At 45.8% G+C, this 25,986-nt stretch overlaps 1 protein-coding gene across 2 annotated transcripts in view; it reads right to left on the bottom strand.

Moving 5' to 3' along the window:
* PPARGC1B (peroxisome proliferator-activated receptor gamma, coactivator 1 beta) overlaps nt 1-25,986 on the bottom strand; it is a 137,432-nt gene that overhangs the window by 24,562 nt on the left and 86,884 nt on the right. For both annotated transcript variants that reach the window (XM_006863867.1, XM_006863868.1), the window contains exons 2-3: nt 12,738-12,911; nt 3,104-3,325 (exon numbers count right to left, since the gene is read on the bottom strand). In XM_006863867.1, the coding sequence (XP_006863929.1) occupies nt 3,104-3,325; nt 12,738-12,911 (396 nt within the window). The remainder of the gene's footprint in view (nt 1-3,103; nt 3,326-12,737; nt 12,912-25,986) is intronic.

The following is a 25,986-nucleotide window of genomic DNA, read 5'->3' as shown; positions in this document are numbered from 1 at the left end:
CTCCCTTTCCAGCTCCTCTTTCTCCTTCCCAGAGGCAATCACTGTTACCCATTTTCTTGTGAACCGACCATGAGATAGACATATCTATATCTATATATCTATATCTATATATCTGTATCTATCTATCTATATATACACACACAGACAGGCACACACACACACATATACATATCACCTCCAAACTACTCAGATATTTTTACAGAAACAGAAGTATACTACACAGCTATGTTTGCTTGAGTTTTCAAATGTTTTATAGAAACTATTCAGACTATTACTAGAGACTACTGAGTTTCTAGTAGAAAAAGAACAATAAAGTACCTTTTTTTTAAAATGTTATTTATCTAACTAAACATTTTAATTCTACAGTGGGAAACTGAGTCCCAGAAATGAGTGGGACTTGTCAAAATACACACACACATGCACACAACATACTCAGGGAGAGGGTCCCTGTCCCCTCTAGGTTGCCAGGTACAGAGGGTCTCTAAGCTCCAAGAGCAGGTGCTAAAATGAATCTGGAAGTTCCACCAGGGACACTCCCACCAGGATGAGAGCAAGTCAGGAAATACAATGGGTTTTTATTACAGCACCAAGTGTCTCCTCGGGGGATGTACCACCCCAAATCACCTCAGAAGTACCAAAGGCCCAGGAACCCAAGAATAAGCCACCCCACACTCTTTAGGAGTTAAGATGTCCCCCTATGGTCCCAGGGATCTGTGATTCTTTGACTTTGGAAAGGAAAAGATCTTTGGACTGGAGAAAGAGACTTGGCTCTGACCCCTGCTTAGCCCTAACTTACTGTGAGACCTTGGGCAAGTCCTGTCCCACTCTTTGAGGCTGTCTCTCCATTGGTATAATGGGGGCAGTTAAACAAAATGAATGGGTTTGAACCTGCTTTTAGGAATCCCTCTAAGTATGTAACAAAAGCTACTGACCTCAGATGTCCATGGATTCAAATTAAGAATTTAGGGACTACATAACTTCTCAGAGCCGTTCTAGAATTGTCAGTATACCAGAAGTCTACATGGTGAGTCTGTTTGCTCTGTGCCTAGCATCATACTTGAAACACAGGTGCTCAAATAAATGTGTGTAGAATGAATGAAGATAGTCTAAGGCCTGGGTGAGAAGTCACCTGTCAATAGTAGAGGTTGCTTGTTGCTCCTCCAAAGCTTGGTCCCTCTCCAGAGGCCCCAGTCAGAAAGGGCACTGAGAATTATTGTTGCTGATACTACTAATTGGCAGTGCCAATACTACTTAGTTGGCATTTATCAAGCAACTTCTATGTGCCAGGCACATGAGTAATTGCTTTACATGCTATCAGCCTTTGGGAGGGGCACTATTACTAACCCCATCTTATAGATCAGAAAGCTGAGGCATACAGAGGATATGGTCCAGGCCTAAGGAACATATGGTGGGGCTGGGGTCAGGTTGTCTGAACAGAAGCAGAACACACAACATCGGCGGAACATAGTCTTGTGTCTGGCATACATACAGTGGTGATGGTGTGCCATCGAATAGGTTTGACTCATAGATAACCTGTAGAGGGTTTTTGAGGCGGTAAATCTTACAGGAGCAGAAAGCCTCATCTTTCTCCTGAGGAGTGACTGGTAGATTTGAACTGCTGACCTTGCGGTTAACAGCCTAACTTGTAACTCACTTCACAACCAGGGCTCTTTATACATACAGTTGTTGTTAAGTGCTGTGGAGTTGGTTCCAACTCATAGCGACCCTGTACAGGGTTTCCAAGGCTGTAAATCTTTACGAGAGCAGAAAGCCTCATCTTTCTCCCACAGAACAGCTGGTAGTTTCGAACTGCTGACCTTGCAGTTCGCAGCCCGATTCGTATCCACTACTCTACCAGAGCTCCTCACATACAGTACATACTTAATAAATATTTGTTTCGCACAACTTTGGGAAGCTTGAGGGCAGTGAGAAACAAGGAAAAGGGTCCTGAACCCAAAACCAGACTATATGGGCTCTAGTCTGGACTGGCACACTGACACACTAGGTGACCATGGGGTCCCTCCCCACTCGAGGCCTCAGTTTCTCCAGAGTTGGGTTTGATAGTCACTGAGGGTCTTTCCAGCCCAAACTTTCCAAGACCTAAGAATCCTCCTAGCTCCAACAGTCTGATGTTCTAGTTGAGTACTGCCAAGCCCAAGATGTAGAACCCAAGAGACTGAGCCAAGGTGAACTTCATACGCCATGATTTGGGGCAGAGGGCAGCTGCTGTCAGCAACTTGTGGGGAGATACACACCCCTTTGAGAAGCTGATAAAATCTGAGCCCTCTCCTCAGAAAACTACTATTCCACGCACACATTTCCACATCCCACATACACGCATACAGGCAGCATTAACTGTTTGTTGGCTGGAGTGTAAATCCTCTTGGGAAGGCCCTCTGGAAGCATCTGCCTAAAGTGAAAATTCACTATAGACTCAAGATTCCAGTGTCTAGGAATTTGTTCCCTTACATGTTGTTACAGCACTGCTATGACAATGGAGTGGTGGAATCAAAATGAATATACGTTAACAGTGATTGGCTAAATGAGTTATGGTACAGCCTACAGAAGAACACTATGCAGCCAACAAAAAGGATAAAACTCGAAGCTCTGTAAGCTCATCTCTAAGCGTTTACAAGACACATGGAAAACTGAGAAAAGCAAGGCACAGAACAATATATAATATAGGCTTCCATTTGTAGTTTAAATAAAGAGTAATAAAGAAGTCATACAGAAGATCAGTAACCATGGCCACCTCTGGGGAAGGACAAGTAATTGTGAGAGGGCCAGAAAGTTTTGTTTTGACCATCTACATTTCCTTCTTGATTTTTCCACATGGGACAAATTATTTTGTGCATCATTTCTTGGGGGTTAACACTGAACAAAGGTCAGCCCATGAAATCACAAAGGGCCTGCAGAATCCAAAGGAAAGCCTCATGTGGTTCATCCACCTCCACGCTGGTAAAGGAGACACCTAGGGCCAGGTTACCAGTAATGCAGAAACCCCGATGGGGCTGGGGCTGATTTCTTGGCACTCACCACCCTCACAACCAGGCACAAACTCCCAGGCCTCCACCACCTCTCTGGCAGCTGGAACTAGGCTTACCAGCGAGAGCTCATCCACCTCGGGGGCTGGAGCAGGAGGCGTCTCCAGGGAGGGGCTGGGGGGCGCAGATGAAGGGGCAGGGGAAGCTGAGGCGCAGGAGAGTGTGTCCCCACCATCCAGTGTCGGGAAAGCATCCAGGCCCACGTCATCGTCATCTTCAGGGATGTCGTCCAGGGTCTTGGTGAGAGCTGCCAGGAGAGCCTCGTTCTCACTGTCGATGATCTGCAGGGAGGACACACAGGAGGGGAGGAAGCGAGGTGAGTGGGCACCGGGCACTCAGCCATCTCATGATGAAAACCGTTGTTGTTGTAAATTCAATTTTGTTTTGTCTTGAAATCTACTTGATTTCCTCTTCATTTGGTTTTTGCACATGCAGCTACTCCACCATTACTATCCTGCCACACACATACCACACAACTCACAACACACACACACCACAAACACCATACACAGCTCACACACATATACCACACACCCACCACAACTCACACACACACCTCATACACATCATGCACACCTTACACAGACCACACCACATATGCACACACATACACAACTTACAGAGAACACATATATCACACACACCACACATACACACACAGTACACACACACCCAAACACCACAGCCACCACACATACAACAAACATGTAACATATACAACATGCACCCAACACACACAATATCCTCCTCTATCTGCTCAGTATTTCCAGGATAGCAGATGCCCAATAAATGTGTTATCAACTCTAAGAATCACTGAATGATTATGAGCAGGCAGCAGGTGATGATGCACAGAGCTGTGCTCCTAAGAAATGCCAGCCCCTCCACCCAAGATAGCGCCAGTCCTTGGACACAGCCCTTCTCCCACAGGCTGGGCATCCCCACCCCAAAGTCACAAGTGTCAGTGTTCAACCAGGAAAGCAATGGAATAAGCACAGCAAAAATGGAACAGCTACCAAGCCTGACTCATCCTGTTTACTCATGTTCGAGAGGTATTTATTTAGTTCATGTCTAGTTAGCAGCTTAGGTTCTGAAGCCTAGGGTTGAATCCCAGCTTGGATATTTACCAATTGAGTTCTTGGACAAGTTACTTAGTTTTCTCATCTGTCAAATGGGATAATAACTGGTGTGGCACTGTAGGGTAAGCCCTGTACTGAAACTGCAAGTTTGATGGTTCAAACCTCCCAGCCACTCCTCAGAAACTCTATACAAGGTCGCTATGGTGGTTAAGTGCCGTGGAGTTGGTTCCGACTCATAGTGACCCTGTAGAGGGTTTTTGAAGCTCTAAATCTTTATGGGAGCAGACAGCCTCATCTTTCTCCCACAGAATTGCTGGTAGTTTCGAACTGCTGACCTTGAGATTAGCAGCCCACTATGCAATGAGTCAGTACCAACTTCACGACATTTAACAACAAAACCCCTTATAAGGATAAAGTCATAACCCTTGAGTTGACTCCAACTCATCAATGAATGAATACGAGGGGGCTGCAAAAGTTGTTCATAGACCAATTCCATCTTCCACAAATTCTGTGACGCTCCCTTGTCAATGTAAAATGCTTGAGAAGTAGTGTCTAGAATGTAACAGTCATTCATGGTCACTACTGCCTGTTAGTCTTTGGGTGGTGCAAATGATTAACATGTTGGCCTGAGACACCTCAGAAGAAGCACCTGGACACGACTTTAAAAAACCCGCCACTGAAAACCCTACTGAGTACTCTTCTGCTCTGATTCACGTGGTGTGGCCATGAGTGAGAATTCAACAGCAATTGTTTTGTTGTTGTTTTTTTTTAAATGTTTTATTGTGAATTATGTGATAGTTTACATGGGAGAACACTAGCTTTACATTCATCCTATCGTATAATCATTTCGTTGCCATGGTTACAAACCACTCCATACATCATCAACCAACCAAAGGGTATACCCTACAAGCCTGCCCCCCGGTTGTCAGCACACAGCCCCTCTCCCTCTCTGGGTCTAAAGTCCCCAGCTGCTCCATCTCTCCACGTCATTGTCTCTGCCTCCATCTCTGGTGTCACTGCTTCTCTGGGTAGGGTCCTGCTCTCTGCTCTTCTCCCTTGATGGTCCCAGGGACCTCTGTTCCTAGACTGCAAAGTTAATCACGCCCCTTCTTCTGCTACAAAACTTCTACCTTTACATTTCCAACCCTCACAAACAGTCCTGATAACAATCATTCACTATTGTATCACAAGAGACCTATCTGCATTTCCTTTCATCAGTCCCACCTAGGCAGATTGGATACTACTCACTGGAGATTCTACCTTCCTCCACACTTTGTAGAGTGCTCCAGTGTTTTATTGTGCTCAGTCAGTCACTTCCTGCCTTTGTAGCCCCTCCTCTTTGGGTAGCCAATGTCCAAGTTGCCCATCCCTGTCTACTCTGTGTATGGAGGGGGTGGGAATGATCCTTGCTGTAAAGATTTGTTCCCTCTTTTGAGCTACTGCTTCCATAGGTGTAGGTCAAGTTCATCAAATTGTATCAGATTACTCTTTTTTTCCTCTTCTTTCTTCTTCTAGTTGAGCTCTGATCATCCAGTCATTGAAGCCAGGTCAAGTGGGTATTATCTGCAAGTGTGGGAACAGCAATTGGTTTTTACTACTACTGCTGCTACTATTACAACAATGGATGGTGCTATAATGGTGGTAGTGGTGATGGGCTGTTTATCCCTCTCCTGTCCCACATGTAATTGAATGCTTTTCTGTGCCTGGCCTTGTGCTGGACACTGGTGATGGAGCATGACAAGACTGACACAGCCCTGTCCCTCCTGGAACAGAAAGGTGAGCAAACAGGATCATTTCAGAGAGAAGGGCTGGGAAGAAAATAAAAGGAAACCGTCACGGAGAATAAGAATGTGATGAATATTTACAGGCTATTTCAGGTAGTCAAGAAGGCTTCTCTGAACAACTGATACTTAAACTTAAGCCTGAAAGACGAGAAGGCACCAGGCAGGCAAAGGGCTGAAGAAAGAGGATTCCTAGGGAGGGGGGTGGTGGGGAGACCCAGTGCAAAAGCCTGGGGCAAAGAGCTTGGAGGAGAGGAAAGGAAACAAGGCTTAGTAAATACTGCCTCAGAGGGTCCCTGTGAGTGATGTGCTATTCTAATCACCATTTTGCAATTGAGGTAACAAAGAAGACACAGGGAGATTCAGCAACTTGTCCAGGGTAACTCAGCAAATAAAGACCAGGACTTCTACCAAACACACCTGCACAGATGAAGCAAGGCTCGGCCTGCTCTGATGGTCTTAGATCTCTAACCCGGCTAAGTGTGCACCCCCAACCCACTACAGACACCAACCCGCTGCCCCCGACACCCAGAGGCCCTGGAGCCTGGAGATCACACAGCTTCTAAAGGCAATGGATGGTCTTAGCGCCTCATTTTGTAAACTCCAGCTCTTGAGTCCATCCTGGCGGAAGGCACTTTCTGTCACATGATGCCTCCTCAGTATCCCATCCCAGGTCAGGCTGTTTATTCTTTCTTCAGGAAGTTCATCTGAAATACGCATCTCGTGACTGCCTTTGGCTGCACTAAATCTGTTCCAGGCCTTGCAGCCAGAGCAGCAGCTGAGTAATTTGAAGGGGGGACTCGAGGAGAGAAGAACAAACGTGTTTGTAATTTTTGGAACAGTGCTAAGAATAAAAGTAAGGTCAAAAGAAGCTATGGGGTGGGACTGACCTAGGCCCCAGGGAGCAATCTGCACCATTGATTCTGGTTCTAGAATGCAATGCAGCTCCTGAGGCTGCACAGGCCACCCACAAGCCTCCCTCCACCCTCAAGCCAGACCCCCAACCCTACATTGCCAGAATAAGTTGTCCAGTCCCATTGGAGTTAGGATCCTGGAACTGGGGGGCTTAATCACCACTCCTGAAGTTGACCATGTGGGACTCTGCTAGACTGGGTGACCTTGGCTAAGTCATTTCCCTCCCATGATCCTTAGCCAGCGTCCCTCCCAGGTTATGGTGAAGGCCAAGTTTTGACGTGGTGATGAAAGCTGCCTTGTAGAGTGCTCCAGTGCCTAGCTCAGGGCTTGGGACATGGGGGGCAGCCAAGCAAATGAATGGACAAAAGAATGACCTCTGGATAGTGGAGAGACACAGAGAGGAGTGTCTCAAACAACATATTCTAGAAGGAATGCAGACAGCACAGATCAGGTTTAGATGAAATGAGAATTCCCTTGTTCACTGGGAAAGTAGCAAACGGCTCAGAGATAGGAGTTATTACAAACACCAGAGCTGGAAGGGGCCTCAGGGATCCTTAAGTAACCAGGAATGTCAAACACAGAACCTGGGCACCACTGCTTCCCACTCCTTGGTCCACAGCAGGCATCACTAATCAATTGTGGCACCCACTCCTTCAGTACCACGACTACCAATCAATCTTAGCGGGCACTCAAGAAGAACCCTAACCATGAATCTTTTAGTTCAACTCTCCCCTTTAACAGATTTGGGGAAATGAAGGCCAAGGGAGGGAAGAGACTTGTCAAAGTCATGCAACCAGCTGGTGGTAGGGTCAAGGACTAGAACTCAGGATGGACAGAGACCTCACAAAGTCCCCGCCAGGCTGGGTAGCTCCAGCTTGGGATGAGCCTGGCAGGGGCTGAGGCCTTGACTCTGGGTGGGAAGCAGGCTCCCTCCAGCACACAGCTGGCCCCAGTACCCTATGGTAATACATCACAGAGGCTCAGAGTTGCCACTCTCCTCTTCCCTAAGACTATTAGCTCAAGTCTCTCTGCTCTGCTTAGAAACGGAGTGCAAATTAATGGAGAGTTAATCAGCTGAGGAAGGGATATTAATAGACTCAGCCCCACCCCCCACCTTCCTGAGCTGATCTCAAGCTGGAGAAGAAGAGCCTTCAAGTAATCGGAGGGAAAATGCTTCAATCGGAGGGCCCCGAGTGACTGGAAGGAATGTCACAGTGCAGATTTTAAGCCTTCGGGCCTGGAAGAACATTCAGAGATCCTCCCCTGCTCAGAGGGTTTAATTGGGCCCAGGAAACCCAGGGCGGTGAGAATCTACACATTGTTTTCAGGAATTAGGTACCTAGCTTCCATGAGAATCTAGAAGAACTCAGAGGCATCCTCCCATTTCCACCAACAGATTAGGAAGCACTGATATACTGATACAGTCTAGGTCTCTTCCTCATTCCTCGCATGGAGAAACTGAGGTCCAACCAAAGGCCACACATCAAATTGTGGCAGGAGAACTGAATGAATGCCTGCGGACTCCTGGGTGTCTGCTGTGTCCCTGACGCTGGGGACTCTAGGGCACAGAGAGACACTAAAGGCTAAGTCCTTGTCCCCAAAGAATTGTCAATCTTAGTCACTGTGTTGGTTTTCCAGGCTTCCAGTGTGTTTCCGTAGGAATATGCCATTTATTATTACAAGGCTGTGATGGAGGTAGACCAGCGCTATGATTCTCACTGGCCAAATGAGGAAACTGTCTGAGTTGGTGGTGGCAGTTGTTGTTGTTACGTGCCATTGAGTCTGTTCTGACTCATGGTGACCCTGTATATGATTTTCGAGAAGCAACTGGTGGGTTTGAACAGCCAACCTTGTTAGAAGTCCAGTGGTTAGCAGTCCAATGCGTATCCTTAGTGTCAGAGAGGGGATTAATACCTGCCACCCCTGAATCGCAGTCTAAGGTTTTTGGAATGAGTTATGTTTGGCCCTTGGCAAGAAAGAAAATATAATCAGTAACTTCACTCAACAAGTAGAACAAAGTCTTTAAAATGTTCTAGAGCCCTGTTGTTGTTAAGTGCCGTCGAGTCAGTTCCGATTCATAGTGAGCCTGTATAGGGTTTCTGAGGAGCAGCTGGGGGGTTTGAACTGCCGACCTTGAGGTTTGCTGTCTAGTGCTGATCCTATAGTGCCACACCAGGAATCCTCTAGAGCCCTAGAGATAAGTAAAATGCCTTTTTGTCCTCAAGAAGTTCATCGTCTGAAGTGAAGGACACACTCTCTCTCTTTCTCTCTCTCTCTCTCTCTCTCTCTCTCTCTCTCTTTCTCTCTCATACACACACATGGCTCTAGGTGGTAACACAAACAAATGTGGCAGGAATTCATGAGCTGAAAAAACTGACCACCTGCTTTGGGAAAGGCCAACACAGAAGCTGGGCAACGAAGGATTTAGTCATCTGATAAATATTTATTAAGTGCCAGGCACTTTGTCAGAGTACCTGACACTTGAGGAATACAACAATGAACAATGTGGAGGACATGCCCCATGCTCACAGAGTTTACAGTCTCGGGGGGAAGAGAGACACTAATCAAATAACTACATGTATGCAGGGGGCAAGGAGTCCTGGTGTGACACTGTAGGATAAGCACTGGACTGTGAACCACAAGGTTGGTGATTCAAACCCACCAGCTGTTCCTCGGAAACCCTATGCAGGGTCTCTACGAGTTGCAACAGACTCGATGGCACTTAACAACAACAGGGTGTGTTGGTGGGTATGAGCAGGGCCAAAGACCCTGTCTTCCTCACTGGGCTGGGAGCTTGGAGGCTCACCTGGGTGTAAAACCATTTCATACACATAGGGGTTTGTTGGTGGGTCTAGGCCCATCTCTGAGTATCCTGGGAGGCTGAGCAGTCTAGATGCGGACTGGCTTTTGGAGCAAGCTGTACTTCAACCCCTCTGATGCATGATTTCTCTGTAACCTCTCATTACTTCTGGAGGGTGGCCCTCTGTGAGGGAAGGAGCAGCATAGTACCTTCCCCACTGTAGGAAATGAAGGTCCCTAAGTGGAGGCAGGTCTAGAGAGCCCAGTCCAGTGCTCTTGCCACTGTGGCCCGCTGCCCTCCAACTCTGAATCTTCACTGGGCTGGCGGAAGGGTTTGTCATAGTAGGGAAGGGAATGGGGGTCCCGAGGTTTTAGAGTCTTCATCTTGACTCATCCTGTCTGTGTGACCTCCAGCAACTTACTTAAACTTTCCAAGCTTCATTTTCCTTACCTGCAAAATGGGATACTAACAGTTTACATATAAGTTCGAATGAAAAACCAGCCAATTGCCATTGAGTTAATTCCAACTCATAGCGACAACTCAGAACTGCTTCATAGCGTTTCCAAGACTGTAGATCTTTACAGAAGCAGACTGCCCCATCAGTCAGTCTCCTTTGGAGCAGCTGGTGGATTCAAACCACTTTTAGGTTATCAGCCCCGGTGCTTAACTATCTCATTGCACCACCAGGGCTCCTGATGGGTTACAATCGTCTCAGGAAAAATCCAAGTCCACAAGGCCCTTCATGATCTGGCCCCTGCTAGAACTTTCCCCTATGCATTACTTACCCTTCAGTCCTTCTGTCACTCCAGCACTTGAAGCTTTTCCTGCTTCCTGGCTTTGCACTTAATGTTTCTTTTGCTGGGAACGCTCAGCCCCTGCTCTTTGATCTTCCTGTGGCTTTCCCATCTTTCTACTGCTAGCTGAATGTCTCTTCCTCAGATGTCTTCTCTGACCACCAGCTCTTAGATTCTTTTCTCATGCCCAGATTTCTGTCCGTCTGTACACTTGTCACAGTGACCACTTGTTTATGTGTTTATTGCTAGGACAAGCCTTCCCCTCTATAGACTCTAGAGCCCACTTCTAGAAGGAATGACCAAGCCCGCCAGGAGGACTACATGGGTGATGCTCATGGCATGGCAGGCCGGCACTGCATGCAGGAAGCCCTTGTTTGAAAGCAATATTGCTTTCAGAACCGTCACCTTCCACGTGGGAGACCTGGGTTGAATTCCCAGACAACGTACCTCATGTGCAGTCATACCTACTTGTCAGTGGAGTTTTGTGGGTTGCTATGATGCTGAATAGCGTAGTGGTTACGAATCGGGCTGCGAACCTTAAGGTCAGCGGTTCGAAACTACCAGCTGCTCCGCGGGAGAAAGATCAGGCTTTCTACTCCCGTAAAGATTTACACCCTCGGAAACCCTGTACAGGGTCGCTATGGGTCGGAACCGACTCTAGGGCACTTAACAACAACAACAATGATGCTGAATAGTGGTTATGAGTCGGGTTGCTAACCTCAACATCAGCAGTTTGAAACTACCAGCTGTTCCACAGGAAAAAGACGAGACTTTCTGCTCCAGTAAAGATTTACAGCCTCAGAAACCCTATGCAGGGTTGTTATGAGTCGGAACCGGCTCCACAGCACACACCACCACCACCAAGATGCTGAACAGTTGTCAGTGGTGCTTCCAGAGCAAGGGTGACTAGGAAAAATGGCCTGGTGATCTACTTCCAAAAGCCAGCCAATGAGAACGCTGTGGATCACAAAGGTCTAATTAAATCTACAACCGACCATGAAGGTGGTGCAGGACTAGGCAATGGCTTGTTCCATCGTGCCTGGGTGCCAATGAATTGGAGTCCAAATTGATGGCAGCTAACAACAACAACAATAAGTTGTTACTGTTATTATAAAATTATCAGGTAAGCACAGGGCGATGCAGCTTCTACCCACAATCTTCATAAGGGAGAAAATTTCAAGAACCATCAGCTTTAAAATGGTCGATCATATTTCATTTATTGCCTTCCATGCCCTCCCCACACACATGTGCATATCGATACATACACATGAACGCATGTACACATGCCCACAAATGCATGCAGAGCTTACTCCATTCTGAAGCAAATCTCAGACAGTGTAATATTCCTTGTAAGAGGACTTCTGGAAGGAAATGCCAACCATCACGTGTGCCTAAGGCACGTGTGCACGTGCACACAGGGGCACGAGAAGCTCTGCTTCACTGGAACAGACCTCTGGTTGAATATGAGTCCTGGTGTGGTGTGTAGGATAAGCACTACACTGCTAACCACAATGTTGGGCAGTTCAAACCCACCAGCCGTTCTTTGAACATCCTATACAGGATCGCTGTGAGTCAGAACTAACTCAATGGCATGTAACAACTGGTTGCATCTGAGGAGCCGTGGTGGCACAGTGGTTAAGGTGCTCAGGTGCTAACTGAAAGGTAAGAGGTTTGAATCCACCAGGCACTCCTTGGGAGAAAGGTGAGGCTGTTTGTTCCCATAAAGACACCTTACGGACTAGTTCTATTCCGTTCTCTAGGGTCGCTATGAGTCAGTTGGTTACATCTGAAAACTGGAGATAAGGGTACATATCCCATGGAGACTAAGGGAACTAAATGAGTTAATACACACAGTCTGCTGCCACAGAGCAGTTGGTCAGTAAATGTGAGTCATTCCAATTAGAGTGTCGTCACGGTTACAACTCTGCACTCCGGAGGCAGGCTGACTGGGCTGCATCCAATTTAGCTACTGACAGGCAAATAACTTCTCAGAGCCCCTGTCCCACTCTCATCTAACATTCCCCTGTTAAATGGAGGAAAGATGGTGCCTGCCTCACAGGGTTGTAATAAAGATTCAATGAGCTAATATAGGGAACAGAGTACAACTTACACCCCAGTTGGCCCATGGAGGGGCTCAGCTCTGACTGAAAGCATACAGACCACAGTTCTTTACAGTCTTCACTCTATAGAGGCTTGGTGAAGGCACAGAGGATGCCCAAGATCACACAGAGTCATGTGCATAACCAGGACCAAAAAACCAGGGCCCAAAGAGCTCTGGCAGGTGAGGAGGTGTCTTTGCATAAGCATGTGCTGAAGAGAGGGCGTACCTGGAAGAGCTCAGAGTCATCAGGGTTGTACTGGTTGGGTTCTGTCTCAGAGTTCTCTGGGCACCACTGCAGCTCCCCGAAGCAGGTGGCCGAGTCGAAGTCACTGACATCCAGCTGGGAGAGGTCAAGCTCCGGAAAGTCAGCACACAGTTGCTCTTCTCCAGACCCTCCACCCTGAGGAGACAGGAAAGAAGGAAATAGGTCAGAGCTAAACTTGCTTACTCATGATGCTTAGAGCATGGCTGCATGGCATTTCTTGGCCAAGCCTGATTTTGTAGCTCAACCGAGAAATGTAAAGATCTGCCCCGTCGATCTTCTCTTTAGTTACACTGAAGGGTTGAGCCTACCAAGGAGGAGGGCAGGTAGCAGGAATCATAAAGGAATCTGGTAATAGTGTTATCTGAATCCATGGTTCTCAAAGTGAGGTCCCAGGACCAGCAGCATCAACATTACCTAAGAACTTGGTAGAAGTGCGGATTCTCAGGCCCCACCCTAGACTCCCAAGCTTAACAGACACAATGGAAGCATTGCCTGCAGATCTTCCAAAGTGGTCTGAGTTGGGAGGGTGACACAAAAACAGAATACCACAGTGATAAAGAGGGTCGGCCTTGGAGGTCTGGCAGGCCTGAATTATAATCCGCACTCATCAGCTGTGAGACTTTGGGCAAGTCTCTTCACCTCAATAGTCTCATCTGTAAAATGCAAACAACAACAATCCTGGCCTCGTATGGTTCTTGTGAAGATGAAACGTAGCAATGGGATGATGGCCTAGCCCAGAAAGCACTCCATAAATGTCAGCTAACAGTAATGGTAACAAGCATCAATAAACGTCTCTGGTAGCAGAGAGGGCTGGTAACTAACTGCCTTAAAGAACAGGGAGAAAAAAACAACAATGCTTATGTGACACAAGAGAAATAGGTTTTGCCCAGGCCTTTTCCTTAATTGTTTCCACTTACTAGGCCTCATAAATTATGAATAAATGTATATTATTAGCTCTCAACTTGACACAGGAAAGAGACTTTTATCCAAATTTGGGTCAAATGTCTTAATTGGAGTTTTGCAGGACTCCTACATACAGAGTTTATCTCAGTGGCTGGTCCCCCAAAATACATGTGGGTACACAGTATCTACATTTAGACCAGGCAGCACAGTGCCCAGTGCAATCTGTCTCCAGGCACAGTCACCCATGAGCCCTGTCCACAGTTACCTGCCCTCCATCTGACCTTTCTGCCTCCAACTCACACGTATTCACCACTCAGAAATATGGAGCACCAGATAGTCTAAAAAGGCACTGAGCTACAACCACGGGTGACACAGACAAAGCCTTACTCTCTTGGAGCTAACATATCCAGGGGGAGATACTACATTAAACAAATAACCACACAAATAAAATACGTGACTCTAAACTGTGACAGAGGCAGTGGTAATTCAGTGGGAGAATTTTCGCCTTCCATGTGGGAGACCTGAGTTTGGTTCTTGGCCAATGCACCTCATGTGTAGCCAACAGCCGTCTGTCCATGCAGGCTTGTGGGTTGCTATGGTGCCCAACAGGTTCTGTGAGTGTCTAGACTAAGGCACACCAGGAAGAAAGGCCTGGTCATCTGCTTCTGAAGCTCAGGATGAAAACCCCCTGGATCACAACAGTCTGAATGGCAACTGAATAGCTCAGGATCAGGCAACATTTCACCCCATTGTGCCCGTAGCTGCAACCCAGAGAAAAGACTTCTATTGTCTGGAGAAGACTTCCATAAAAATACCTCTGAACCTGGATGAGGAGTTTGCAGGGAAGAACAACATGCTGTTGTGGTTGTGTGCCATCGAGTTGGTTTCAATTCATAGCTACACTCTCATAGGGTTTCCAAGAGCAGCTGGTGGATTTGAAATGCCCAACTTGCAGTTAGTAGTCCATTGCTTATTCTATGGCCCAGACATTTAACAGCATGTCTCTCTTTTTTTTTTTTAATTTTTTAGTGTAAATTGGGTGATAGTTTACATGGGAGAACACCGGTTTTATATGCATCATTTCATGGCAATAATTACAATCTCCTCCGTTGTAATCATCATTCAACAGTACACAAAAACACACAGGAATATATAATTGTTTAAACAACCAAAGAGCACATTCTGCAAGCCTGCCTCCTCGCCACCAGCATTCAGTCCCTCTTTTCCCATGTGTCTAGAGTCCTCAGCTGCTCTCTCTCTCCACGCCCTCATCTCTGCCTCCATCTCTGGTGTTGCTGCTTCTTTGGATTTGTTGTTAAGTGCCGTTGAGTCGGTTCTGCCCCATAGCGACCCTGTATAGGGTTTCCGAGGAGCAGCTGGTAAGCTAGAACCACCGACCTTGCAGTTCAAATGGCTTTGCAGTCTGGTGCATTAACCCACAATGCCACACCAGGACTCCTAGTAGGAGTTAGTAGGAGGCAAATTAGAGAGGTGGTTAAGGTCAGTGTCTGAATCCAGGTTCTGTCAGTTAGCAGCTGTGTGACTTAGGGCATGTTGCATGTTTCTTCACCTGTGAAATAGGGGTAACAATATTCATCTCATTGAGTGATTGAAAAGATGGGAAGACAGTGTCTGAAGAGCTCAGTGTAGTGTCTGGGTTTTGGTATTATTAATAACAATAGTACTTAGTAGTGGCTGGTTGATTTCACCACAGGGTTGCTCGAAGAAACTGGTTGTTGTTGTTAAGTGCTGTTGAGTCGGTTCCGACCCATAGCGACCCTATATAGGGTTTCCTTCTTGCCCAGTCCCCCTATTGTTCATTACCACCACTGAGACTGCCACAGCCCAAGGGAACATGCAGGGGGATTATCTCAAATGCCCCTTGTGAGTGTCTTTCTTCTTCCTGCTCGATTAGACTTGTCGTTAAGTGCCGTCAAGCCGATTCCGACCCATAGCGACCCTGTATAGGGTTTCTGAGGAGCAGTTGGTGAACCACCAACCTTGTGGTTCAAACTGACTTTGCAGTCTAGCACATTAACCCACAGCGCCAAATTGGGGGCTCAATTAGACTAAGGGGGTGTTTTGTCTGTTCTAGCTGGGCAATTCTTTTGCTACTGGTTTTTAGTGACTATGAATAAACCTACAATTTTGTGCGCACAGATGCTTTGGTAGCTAGTAAGTGCAAATGGTTTGCGCTTGATGAGGCCTTGGTGATGCAGTGGTTAAATCACTTGGATGAAAGTCAGTCATTCTAGCGCACAAGCCATTTCACATGAGAAACATGTGGCCATAAGCTTCCGTACAGATTTATAGCCTTGGAAACCCTATGGGGCAGCAGTTCTATTCTGTCCTCTAGGGTCGCTATGAGTTGTAATTGACTGGATTGCAATGGGTTTGGGTTTGACTGACCTAAAGGTCGTTTAGGTCGTTACTGACCTAAAGACTGGTGGGTAGAATCCACCCAGTAGCACCACAGAACAAAGGCCTGGTGATTTACTTCTGTAAAGATTACACTCACAAAAATAAAAATAATAAAAAAAAAACTTCTATGGCACACAGTTCTACTTTGTAATACATGGGTTCACCATGACTTAGAATCTCCTTGACAGCAATGGATTTAGGTGTTTTTGATTGGGTAAAAGGAGTAGAATTGCTAGGCCATACAGTAACTTTATACAATCTACAAACTTGTTCTCCCATATGAATGTGCAGCTTTCCACTCCCATCAGCTGTAGAGGTCCAGTTGCTCCATGTCCTCACCAACACTTGGTGTTGTCAGCTACTTTAACTTTAGCCTTTCTAGAGTACACATTCAAGCATTTATTTAAAGCTGTTGTGGTGCTGAAGGATAAGCACTGGACTGCTAATCACAAGGTTGGTGGCTCAAACCCATCAGCTGCTCCTTGGAAGCCCTATACAGGGTCACTACTGAGTTGGGACCAGCTCCAGAGCACTTAATACAACAAGAACAACAACATGTACAGGCAGACATGACAGTGAGGGAAGCAAACCAAGTAAGATCATATTTATTTCATACACATTGTTTCAGTAAGTTCTTAAAGAAACATACCAGTGTGCTGGTGGAGGAGTCCAGAGAGGGAAGAGGATTCTTGGTAGAGGAACTAGAAAAGGCCAAGATCCAATCCTAGGCTGCAGTATAGTGGGCAAGGGGGTGGGGGAAGATAACATCAAAGACACAGGTGGGAGCTTGATCAGGTAGGCATGATGAAGGATTTGGATTTTACTCTACTGTTGATGGGGTGGACAACGTGTAAGCAGGGGATAAGTTAGCCCTCTCGTGGAGCCATCCAGGAGAGGGGCAGGCAGGGGGCCTGTGGAGAAACAGAACCACAGAGTACTGGGCAGCAAGGCCCTGCTGAGAAACTCTAACGAAGCTCTTCCTCAGCCCTCATGCCTGCTCAAAGCCATGAACTCACTTCCTGGGCCTCAGAAACTATTTTTAATCAGAGTCCCAGGTCAGGAAGGGTCCAATGGCCCTACGATGTCACCTAGGCAAACCACTTTAGGGGTCAAAGGCCCTTTCAGGAACCAGAGAAAAGGTTTATGCACTTTTCCCCTCCAAAAATGTGTGCACACAGTATCTACATTTAACTCTTAGACTTTCTAGACCCAGTTTAAGAACTGAGTAGTTGGCCTACCTCCTTCATTTTACAGACGGGGAAACTTAAGTCAAGGAAGGTACTGGATTTGTTCAGGGTCGTCTGGTGAATATCCTGCCCACAAAACCATGCCACCTTCTTTTCTAAACACCCATCAAACAGCCATGTCTATTATACTTATTGATTACCTACAGCAGCCTGACATAAAATAAAGGACATAAAAATAAAGAAACCTTAGCCTCAAGGCCTTGTCAATTAGGCCTAAGACAACTCTCAGGCTAAAAACCACTAGACTATGCATTAATAGTGATTTCTCTGGCCGTCTCCACGTTTAGAGAGGTTTTTGAGGGGTGCCGCCAGTGATCCATTTCTCTTTGAAAGGTCTGAACCGAGGTCTTCCTGTTCTGTACCAGCCTCCTTCCTCAGGCCCTGCCAGTGCCAGGTGAGCCAGAAGGTTACACCACAGGACTATCTGCCACTACTTATTGAGTGCTTACTGTATGCCAGGGGCCATGAAAAGTGCTTTATAAGTATCCTCTCATTAGATTCCTGGAGTCCTGAGTGGTCCAAATGGTAAATATGTATGGCTGCCAAAAAGTTGAAGGTTCAAGTCTACCCAAAGGCACCTTGGAAGAAAGACCTGGAGGTCTACTTCCAAAAAGAAATCAGACATTGAAAACCTTACAGACACACATGGGGTCACCATGAACCAGTGTCAACCTGATGGCAACTGGGAAACACACATACACACACTGCAAACCCCAAGAATTATTCTTAAAACAGCCCTGTGGGCTAGGTAATACGCTCCCATATTGGTGTTAAATGCTGTCGAATCATTTCCAACTCATAGCAACCCTGTATAGGCTTTCCAAGGCTGTAAATCTTTACGGGAGCAGAAAGCCTCATCTTTCTACTGCAGAGCGGCTGGTAGATTCGAACTGCTGACCTTTCCATTGGCTGTAATCCAGTTCAGCTTGTAATCACTTCGCTATCGGGGTTCCTTATTAGTAACCAGGAAAGTATATGAGCTGTGAGATTGAGTCACTTGAACAGAGTCCCAGAAAGGTGGGGCTATATTCAAATCCAGTCTCGCTCTCTCCTGACAAAACCTTTGCTCTTAACTTTCATCTATCATCCTGCTTCTTAACGTGGGAAGGAACATCCAAGACCACTTACTCCAGTCATCTCATTTATAGATGAAGCAACAGAGCTCAGATGAGGGCTGGGCAAGGCCCAAGTCATATGGCAAGTTAGTGTCAAAAAAGGACAGGTATGGGCTGCACCTGGACTCATGTGCAAAGGCATCTTCCAGTCCCTCACTACATGTCTCTCACATCCTGTCACACACACACACCCTCTGTTGCCTAGCTTGGGGTACCCACTCCTCTTGCACCACCACACCCATTCTCAGGAAGACAGTGTCTACCAAAGCCAGGCAGATAAATGGCGTCAGCAGTGGATTAATGGGGTTTCGAACAGACTCACAGAAGTGGCTTCATTGGAAGCCTCTGTATTTGGTTGGAAATCAATTCTCTGCTGAAGAAAGAATGCATCTTCAGGATACATTGGTGGCTCCACTTTCCTGGCTACAATCAGCAAAGCACCAGCTTAGCGCCTGGCCCAGAGCAAAGTCTCAGAGCTACTGAGTGGATGGAAGTATGTGTGTGTGTGTGTGCGTGTGCGTGTGTGATGGTGGTGGTGCATGTCAGGATGAAGCTTGAGTTCTGGGTCCATCCAAGACTCATTATGTGTCCTTCAGCAGATCGCCTCCCTCTCTGGTTCTCACGTGCTTCCCTGTAATGTTGCTGTTGTTGTTAAGTGCCATTGAGTCAGTTTCGACTCAGCAACCCTGTATAGGGTTTTTGAGAAATGGCTGGTGAGACTCAGCCACCGACATTGCAGTTTGAACTGACCTTGCAGACCAGTGCGTTAGCCTACAGCACCACACCAGGACTCCTTTGTAATAGGGCACATAAAGGAGCACTGGTAGTGTAGTGGTTACGAATAGGGTTGCAAACCCTAAGGTCAACAGTTCGAAACTACCAGCTGTTTCGTGGGAGAAAGATGAGGCGCTCTGCTCCCGTAAAGATTTACAGCCTCGGAAACCCAGTACAGGGTCGCTATGAGTCGGAACCGACTCCACAGCACATAACAACAACATAAACAGATCCTATGGGACTGTCCTATTAATTCCTTTGATAAAATCCTGGACTTAACATAGTTTCAGAGATGCGATATCTGTGTTAGCTTTGGGGAAAGATTTAGGTAGAACTCAGCATTTAATGAATACACAGAAAAATGAATTAATGAACAAACCTATTTAGGTGTGTGTGTGTGTGTGTCTATAGAGAGATGGACTATCCTGAAATATAAGGAGGCCTAGATGAGGTTGACAGAGGGTTAAGCCCTGGCTTTGCCACTAATACTAACCCTTTTGGATAAGGATGTAACTTTTGGAACTTCAATTTTTTACTGTTAAAAATGACTATAATAAAAGGACCCTAATTCACAGGGTTCTTGTAAAGGTAAAGTAAACTAAGTTTGGAGCCCAGCACATGTCAGATACCCATTAATAGTGCTTAAGGATACAGCAATTCATGGTACCCAAACAATACTCAATGCTATTGTATAGGGTTTCCAAGGAGCAGAAGGTGAACTTGAATCGCCAACCTTGTAGTTCAAACGGCTTTGCAGTCAGGCGCATTAACCCACAGTGCCACAGCAGGACTCCGTAAGTACTGCCTTATTCCAGCTTGGCACTTCCTCTGCTGACAGGAAGTTGTACTTGATGGTCTGAGATAAGTTTTCCCTTTTAAACTGCTGTCAGAAACGCTCTGAGACCTGCTGGGGTGGCAGGCACATGGCACTGAAGCAGCCATGGCAGATGCCACTAACTGATCACCACCCAACTTCCCACTGAGCCCAAAGTCTTCAAGACACAGAGTTCAAGCAGCTGCTATGAATCAATCAGAACCGTGGGTCTAGACCTAGGATCCTGTCCCTCCACTTGCCTTCTAGGCAGGAAGTGAGATAAAGACACATGAAGACTCCACAAAGCTGTATCATTTTACAGATGTGTTTTCTTCTCATCCTACATCTGGTACTTGGCTTGCCTCCCACTCAGCCCCCTTTCTTTGGGGACTTTCCTTTGGGAGGGGCATTCCTCTTCTACACACAGGCAGTCCAAACTCTTAAACCCTTTCAAGACTGAATGACTCTCAGGAGGAGCCCGAGACTATGGCCTTTGGTCACCCTTCAGGTCTGGACCTGAACTCACCTTCATGGCTCAATATATATCCAAGAAGTAGGAACACATACCATAGATGATTAAAGATCAAAAGGGCAGTGTTTACCTAAGGACAAAAGTCAGAAGAGTTGGGAAAAGAGGAAGGGAAACAAGAACCACAGGGAGGAAGTGGGATAACTGATGTTACACTGAATGAATGAACAATCAATGAAATGAAACTAAGTCTGTTGTTGTTACATGTTGTCCAGTCGGTTCTGACTTATAGAGACCCTGTGTAGGGTTTCTGAGGAATGGTTGGTGGGTTTGAGCTGCTGACCTTGTGGATAGAATTCCAGAGCTTATCCTACATACAGCACCACACACTTGCTAAATATAAAACTGTAAGTTTTATATTTAATGATCTGCTCTGTAAACCTTCACTCAATTCACAATTGGGAAAAAAAAAAAAAAAAAGACTGATTTTTCTGCTTTGAGTTTTTTTGTGGTAATATGAATTTGATACAATAGTGGGATGCATATGTCGCAAGGGTCTGTGGTGCTGGGGCTAGTGGGTTCTTTTCTTTTAGATTCATGTAGTTATATAACCCCCACCAAAGGGCAGCACACACTGAACTCTTGCTGTTATTGTTATATGCCATCAAGTTGGTTCTGACTCATAGCGACTCTGTATAGGGTTTCTGAGGAGCAGCTGGTGAGCTTGAACCGCCAACGTTGCAGTGCAAAGTTGTTTGACAGAAAACGTAGGTGGGCACTCTATCTCCCATAAGCCATGAAAGGATTGATTTGGTCTATGTCGTGGTAGTGGGGTGGAGGGGAAATGAGACACAATAACTAGTTCCACTGGTTCAGGGTGGACTGATGTGAACAACAAAAATTTGCTGGATGAGGGGGGCTCGACTGGTCACGCGTAATTCTGGAGAGGCTTGTAGTCATCGTTACCACCACCTGGGAAGAGTCTGTCTGGAAATGAAGCCAGGACAGGGAGCGTAGAGCCAAGCAGTGCCGAAAGATGGATTCCGGATAGAACAATTTAAACGCTTGGATCCAGCTGTGCCTGAAGCCAGTCTATTCCTGTACTCTGCCGTAGGTGAGTCAATAAATTCCTGTTCTAGATTATATGCCAGTTGGAGTTTCTGTCACCTATCAATGAAAAAATCATGACTAATTCATCTCTGTTACATTAAAATAAAAATTCAATCTTCCCACTCTCTTCCAAATTAGTATAGAACTCCTAAGGAGGCTTCTAGAGAACAGTAGGGAGAAGAACTGATCTTAGTCCCCATAGAAACCCTTATAACGTCATCTGAAATAAGACTCAGAAGGCACAAACACAAAGTTAAACTGCAGAAAGAATAAGTAGAAGTGAACACAGACAGATGCAAGTACTATTCACAACAGTCAAAAAGGTGGAAACAGTCTAATATCCATCAACAGTAAGACTGGATAAACAAAATACAGTATCTATGAATTATGGTGTTGGAGGAGACTACTAAAAGTGCCATGGGCTGCCAAAAGAACCAATAGATTTGTTTTGGAAGAAGTGCAGCCAGAGTGCTCTCTAAAGGCCAAGATGGCCAAACTTTGTCTCTCATACTTTGGACATATTGTCAGGAGGGAATAGTCACTCGAGAAGGGCATCATGCTTGGTAAGATGGAGGGTCAGAGAAAAAGAGGAAGACCTCCAATGAGATGGATTGGTCAGGTGGCAGCATCGATGGATTCAAGTGTGGCAACAGTAGTGAGGTTGGCCCAGGATTGGACATTGTTTTGTTCTGCTGTACATAAGGTCGCTATGAGTCGGTTCCGACTCGATGGCACCTAACAACAACTGACAATGGAATATTACTCTGCCATAAAGAAAAAATGAGCTTTGGAAACATCATGCTAAGAGAAACCAAGTCACAAATGGACAAATATTGTGTGACTCCACTTATCTGAAATATCTATAATACGTAAATGTATCAAGACAAAATTTATTAGTTAAGTTGCTATAAAAGAAAAAACCAACTGTCAAATTATTTGTGGGTGAGACAATGATGAAAGATGAGAAATTTACAAGAATCTAAAGGACTTGCACTCAGATTACTTGATAAGAGTCTAAATAATTTCTTGCTTTAATTTAATAAACCCTCAAACTGGAAACTGGAATCCTTACAGAATGAGTGTGGTCTTGATGGAGAACATGACCAGGAGTGTCAACCCCAGCACCACAAACAGTCCTAAAGCAAGATGAGCAAAATCAAATGCATAGATCGTATGTCTTCATTAAAAAAGATGATCACTATATCGTAGGTTTTCTATGCTGTACTTCAACTGACTTTTTTCAAGGAATGCCTTACCTTCCTTTGCTCCCAGCTACAAGTCCCACCCTCTTTAGAGCTGCAGTGGTAGTTAAGTGGTGGGAGATCTGGGTATTCAGTCACCACAGAGCTTGCATATGTTGCTTTGATGCTGAATACGTTACAACAGAGCTTCCAGAATAAGGTAGACTACAAAGAAAGGCCTGGTGATCTACTTCTGAAAAGCAGCCAATGAAAACCCTATGGTATGGTTCACAATGGTCTGATCCTATTGTGCGTGAGGCTGCTAGGAGTCGACGCCATGGTAGCTAGCAAAAACAAACAATTATTGTACTTGGCTTCCAGCTTCCATAGCACTGGGAATAACACCTCACGACACACAGCCATAAAACACAACTTGAGGTTTGTGTACTGGAAGCATCTCTAGAAACTTTTAAAGACGAATCCCATATTTTATGGATGAGGAAATTGAGGCTCGGAGAGGAAACAAGGAGATAGCCAAGATCCAGCAGCCGCCAGTTCTTGGCAGAGCTGGAACACAAGCTGGGATCTCCGTCTCCCCTGTCCACAGCGCTTTTACAAATGACAGGTCACTTCCTCAACAGCTGTGGCCCATACATCAAAAATTCCTAGTTAGATCTTCCCCCTTTAAAAGGGAGAAGGGAAGACAGTTGAAAGTCTCCTGTGATAGGTATTCTCTTCCTGAGAAGCTCTCCTTTCCCATCCTCTGCTGCCTTCAAGAAGCCCCTTGCCCATGGAGATTTGTGAAGTTTCTTGTTGCTGTGCTGATCTGGGGTGGGACCTCAGAGGGTACCATCAGTCACCCCTTCCCCCTCATTTGCAGCAGCAGAGACCCCAACACCTGTGAGGAGTTGGTCTCAGCAGGCACACTGAAGCCTGACATTCACAAAGGTTGTCTGTTTTTGTTTTTAAAACAAAGGTTCAAGTATCGTCTATGATAGGAGAGTATTTCAGGGGCCATGCAATACATCTATTGTGTTTGCCTGCAATTGCAGTCCACTTTATGTACTTGAATTCAAGAGCCTCTTGAATTCAAATGAGAGAGGCAGTAAAAACTCCTTGCAAACTGTGAAGTGATGTGCAGGTAGATATTTTTAAGACTTGCTGAGGCTGACCTGGCCCTGGCTCATTACTTGGCAGTCTCAGGCAGTCATTGAACCTGTCTGCATCTCCAGAGACCAGCCTCCTTCATGGAACGTTTGTGCGACTTGAGTTTCCACCTTGGGGCCTCTGTGCTAGCAGATCCCTCCTCCTGGACCTGGGCCGCATTTTCTCCTCTCTCCTCATTTTCACTCACATGGCTGGTTCCTATTTGTCATTCCCACCTCAGATTAAATGTCCCTTTTCAGATAGGGCTTCCCTGACCATTATATCTATCCCATCTCTCTCTCACCCATTGCCCTATTGTGATTCCCTCAGTTAACTGTTTCCTCCACATTTAATCCTCTGTTCACGTCCAAAGGAGTCCTGGTGGCACAACAGTTAAGCAACTGAATGGTTGATGATTCGAACCCAACAGTGGCTCCTCGAGAGAAAGACCTGGCGACCTGCCCTTGTAAGGATTGTGTTTGTTAAGTGCCTTGAGTTGGTTCTGACCCACAAAGACCCTGTATAGTATTTCTGAAGGACAGCTAATGAGCTTGAAGCACCGACCTTGCGGTTCAAATCGACTTTGAACAAGTCCAGTGTATTAACCCGTAGTGCCACACCAGGACTCCAGCCTAGAAAACCCTATAGAGCAATTTCACTGTGTCTCACAGCATCACTGTTATGAATTGAATTGTGTTCCCCCCAAAAAACATGTGTTGTAAATTCTAACCACTGTCTGTGGTTATGACCCCATTAGAGAATGGGTTGTTTGTCATGAGAATGAAGCAAGATGGGTGTAGGGTGTATCTTAGGTCAATATCTTTTTTTTTTTTAATGTAAGTTTTTAATTGTGAACTGAGTGATAGTTTACATAGGAGTACGTCAGGTTTACATTCATATTTCATTACAATGACTATAATACCCTCCCGTGCATCATCATCATTCCACAGTATTTGCTTTTATTCCCTCTGTGGTTTATTTTTATTTTTGGGATGTACACAAAAACACTTAGGAATATATAATCATTTAAACAACCAGGTCAATATCTTTTAAGACATAGAAGAGATTGAACAAGTGAGCAGAGATGGGGGGAAGACAGATGGCAAGCTACATGAAGATCACCCAACAGTAGAAGCTCAGAAGAGACAAGGACCTTCCTCCAGAGCTGACAGAGAGAAAAACCGTCCCCTAAAGCTGACACCCTGCATTCTGACTCCTACTCTCCTAAACTGTTGGTTATAGTCACCCACTTGTGGTGTTTCTGTTACGGCAGCACTGGATAACTTAGATGGTCACACTATGACTCTGAATGGACTCGGTGGCACCCAACACCAACAATATTGTTGCCACCTCCAACTAGTAGCTCCGTGAGCAGGGACTTGGCTGTCTTCTTCCCTGATGTACCTCCAGTGACTAGCAGGATGGCCAGCACACAATATGTGCTGGGAAAGAGGGTAAGGATGGTTGTACAACCTGGACAATGTCTTCAACGTCACCGAATGGAAGATGCAGAAATTGTTGAGTTGGTATATGTTCTGCTATGCATATTCTCAATAACATAACAAAAAATAGATGTGTTTAATAAGATGATGTAATAAAGGTGGAAGTGACGTGTAAGCTTTAAAGGGTGGAACACAAAAGCAAGAAAACGCTACATGTGAATTTTTCCACACAGCCTCAAAGACAAGGCTGATTGGTTGGCAGTCTCAGTTATCCGATAATGATTTCTAGTTTTATCAAACTCTGTGCAAGCACAGCCACCGAGAGCTCATTTTCTTTCATGGTTTCAGGCCCCTTTGCGAGGTCAAGAATGAAGATATATGATCATAAACACCACCTGACATCAACACTCACCATTTCATCACATCAGCTCTATCAAGAGCAACATTTTATCAGTCGCTGAAGGGCAGGCACAAAAATAGACTGCGGGGATCAAATGCCACCCTCAGCTGCTCTCTTGATACTCAGAGGAGTGGCTGAAAGGCTTGGTGTACTAGGACCTCCAGGCCTGGGGCCCTGCGGGGAGCGGG

This window comes from Chrysochloris asiatica, unplaced genomic scaffold (assembly GCF_000296735.1).
Source record: "Chrysochloris asiatica unplaced genomic scaffold, ChrAsi1.0 scaffold00057, whole genome shotgun sequence".
NCBI lineage: Eukaryota > Metazoa > Chordata > Mammalia > Afrosoricida > Chrysochloridae > Chrysochloris > Chrysochloris asiatica.
The sequence above is the reverse complement of the archived record's forward strand: the minus strand, read 5'-3'. Positions and strand labels throughout refer to the sequence as shown.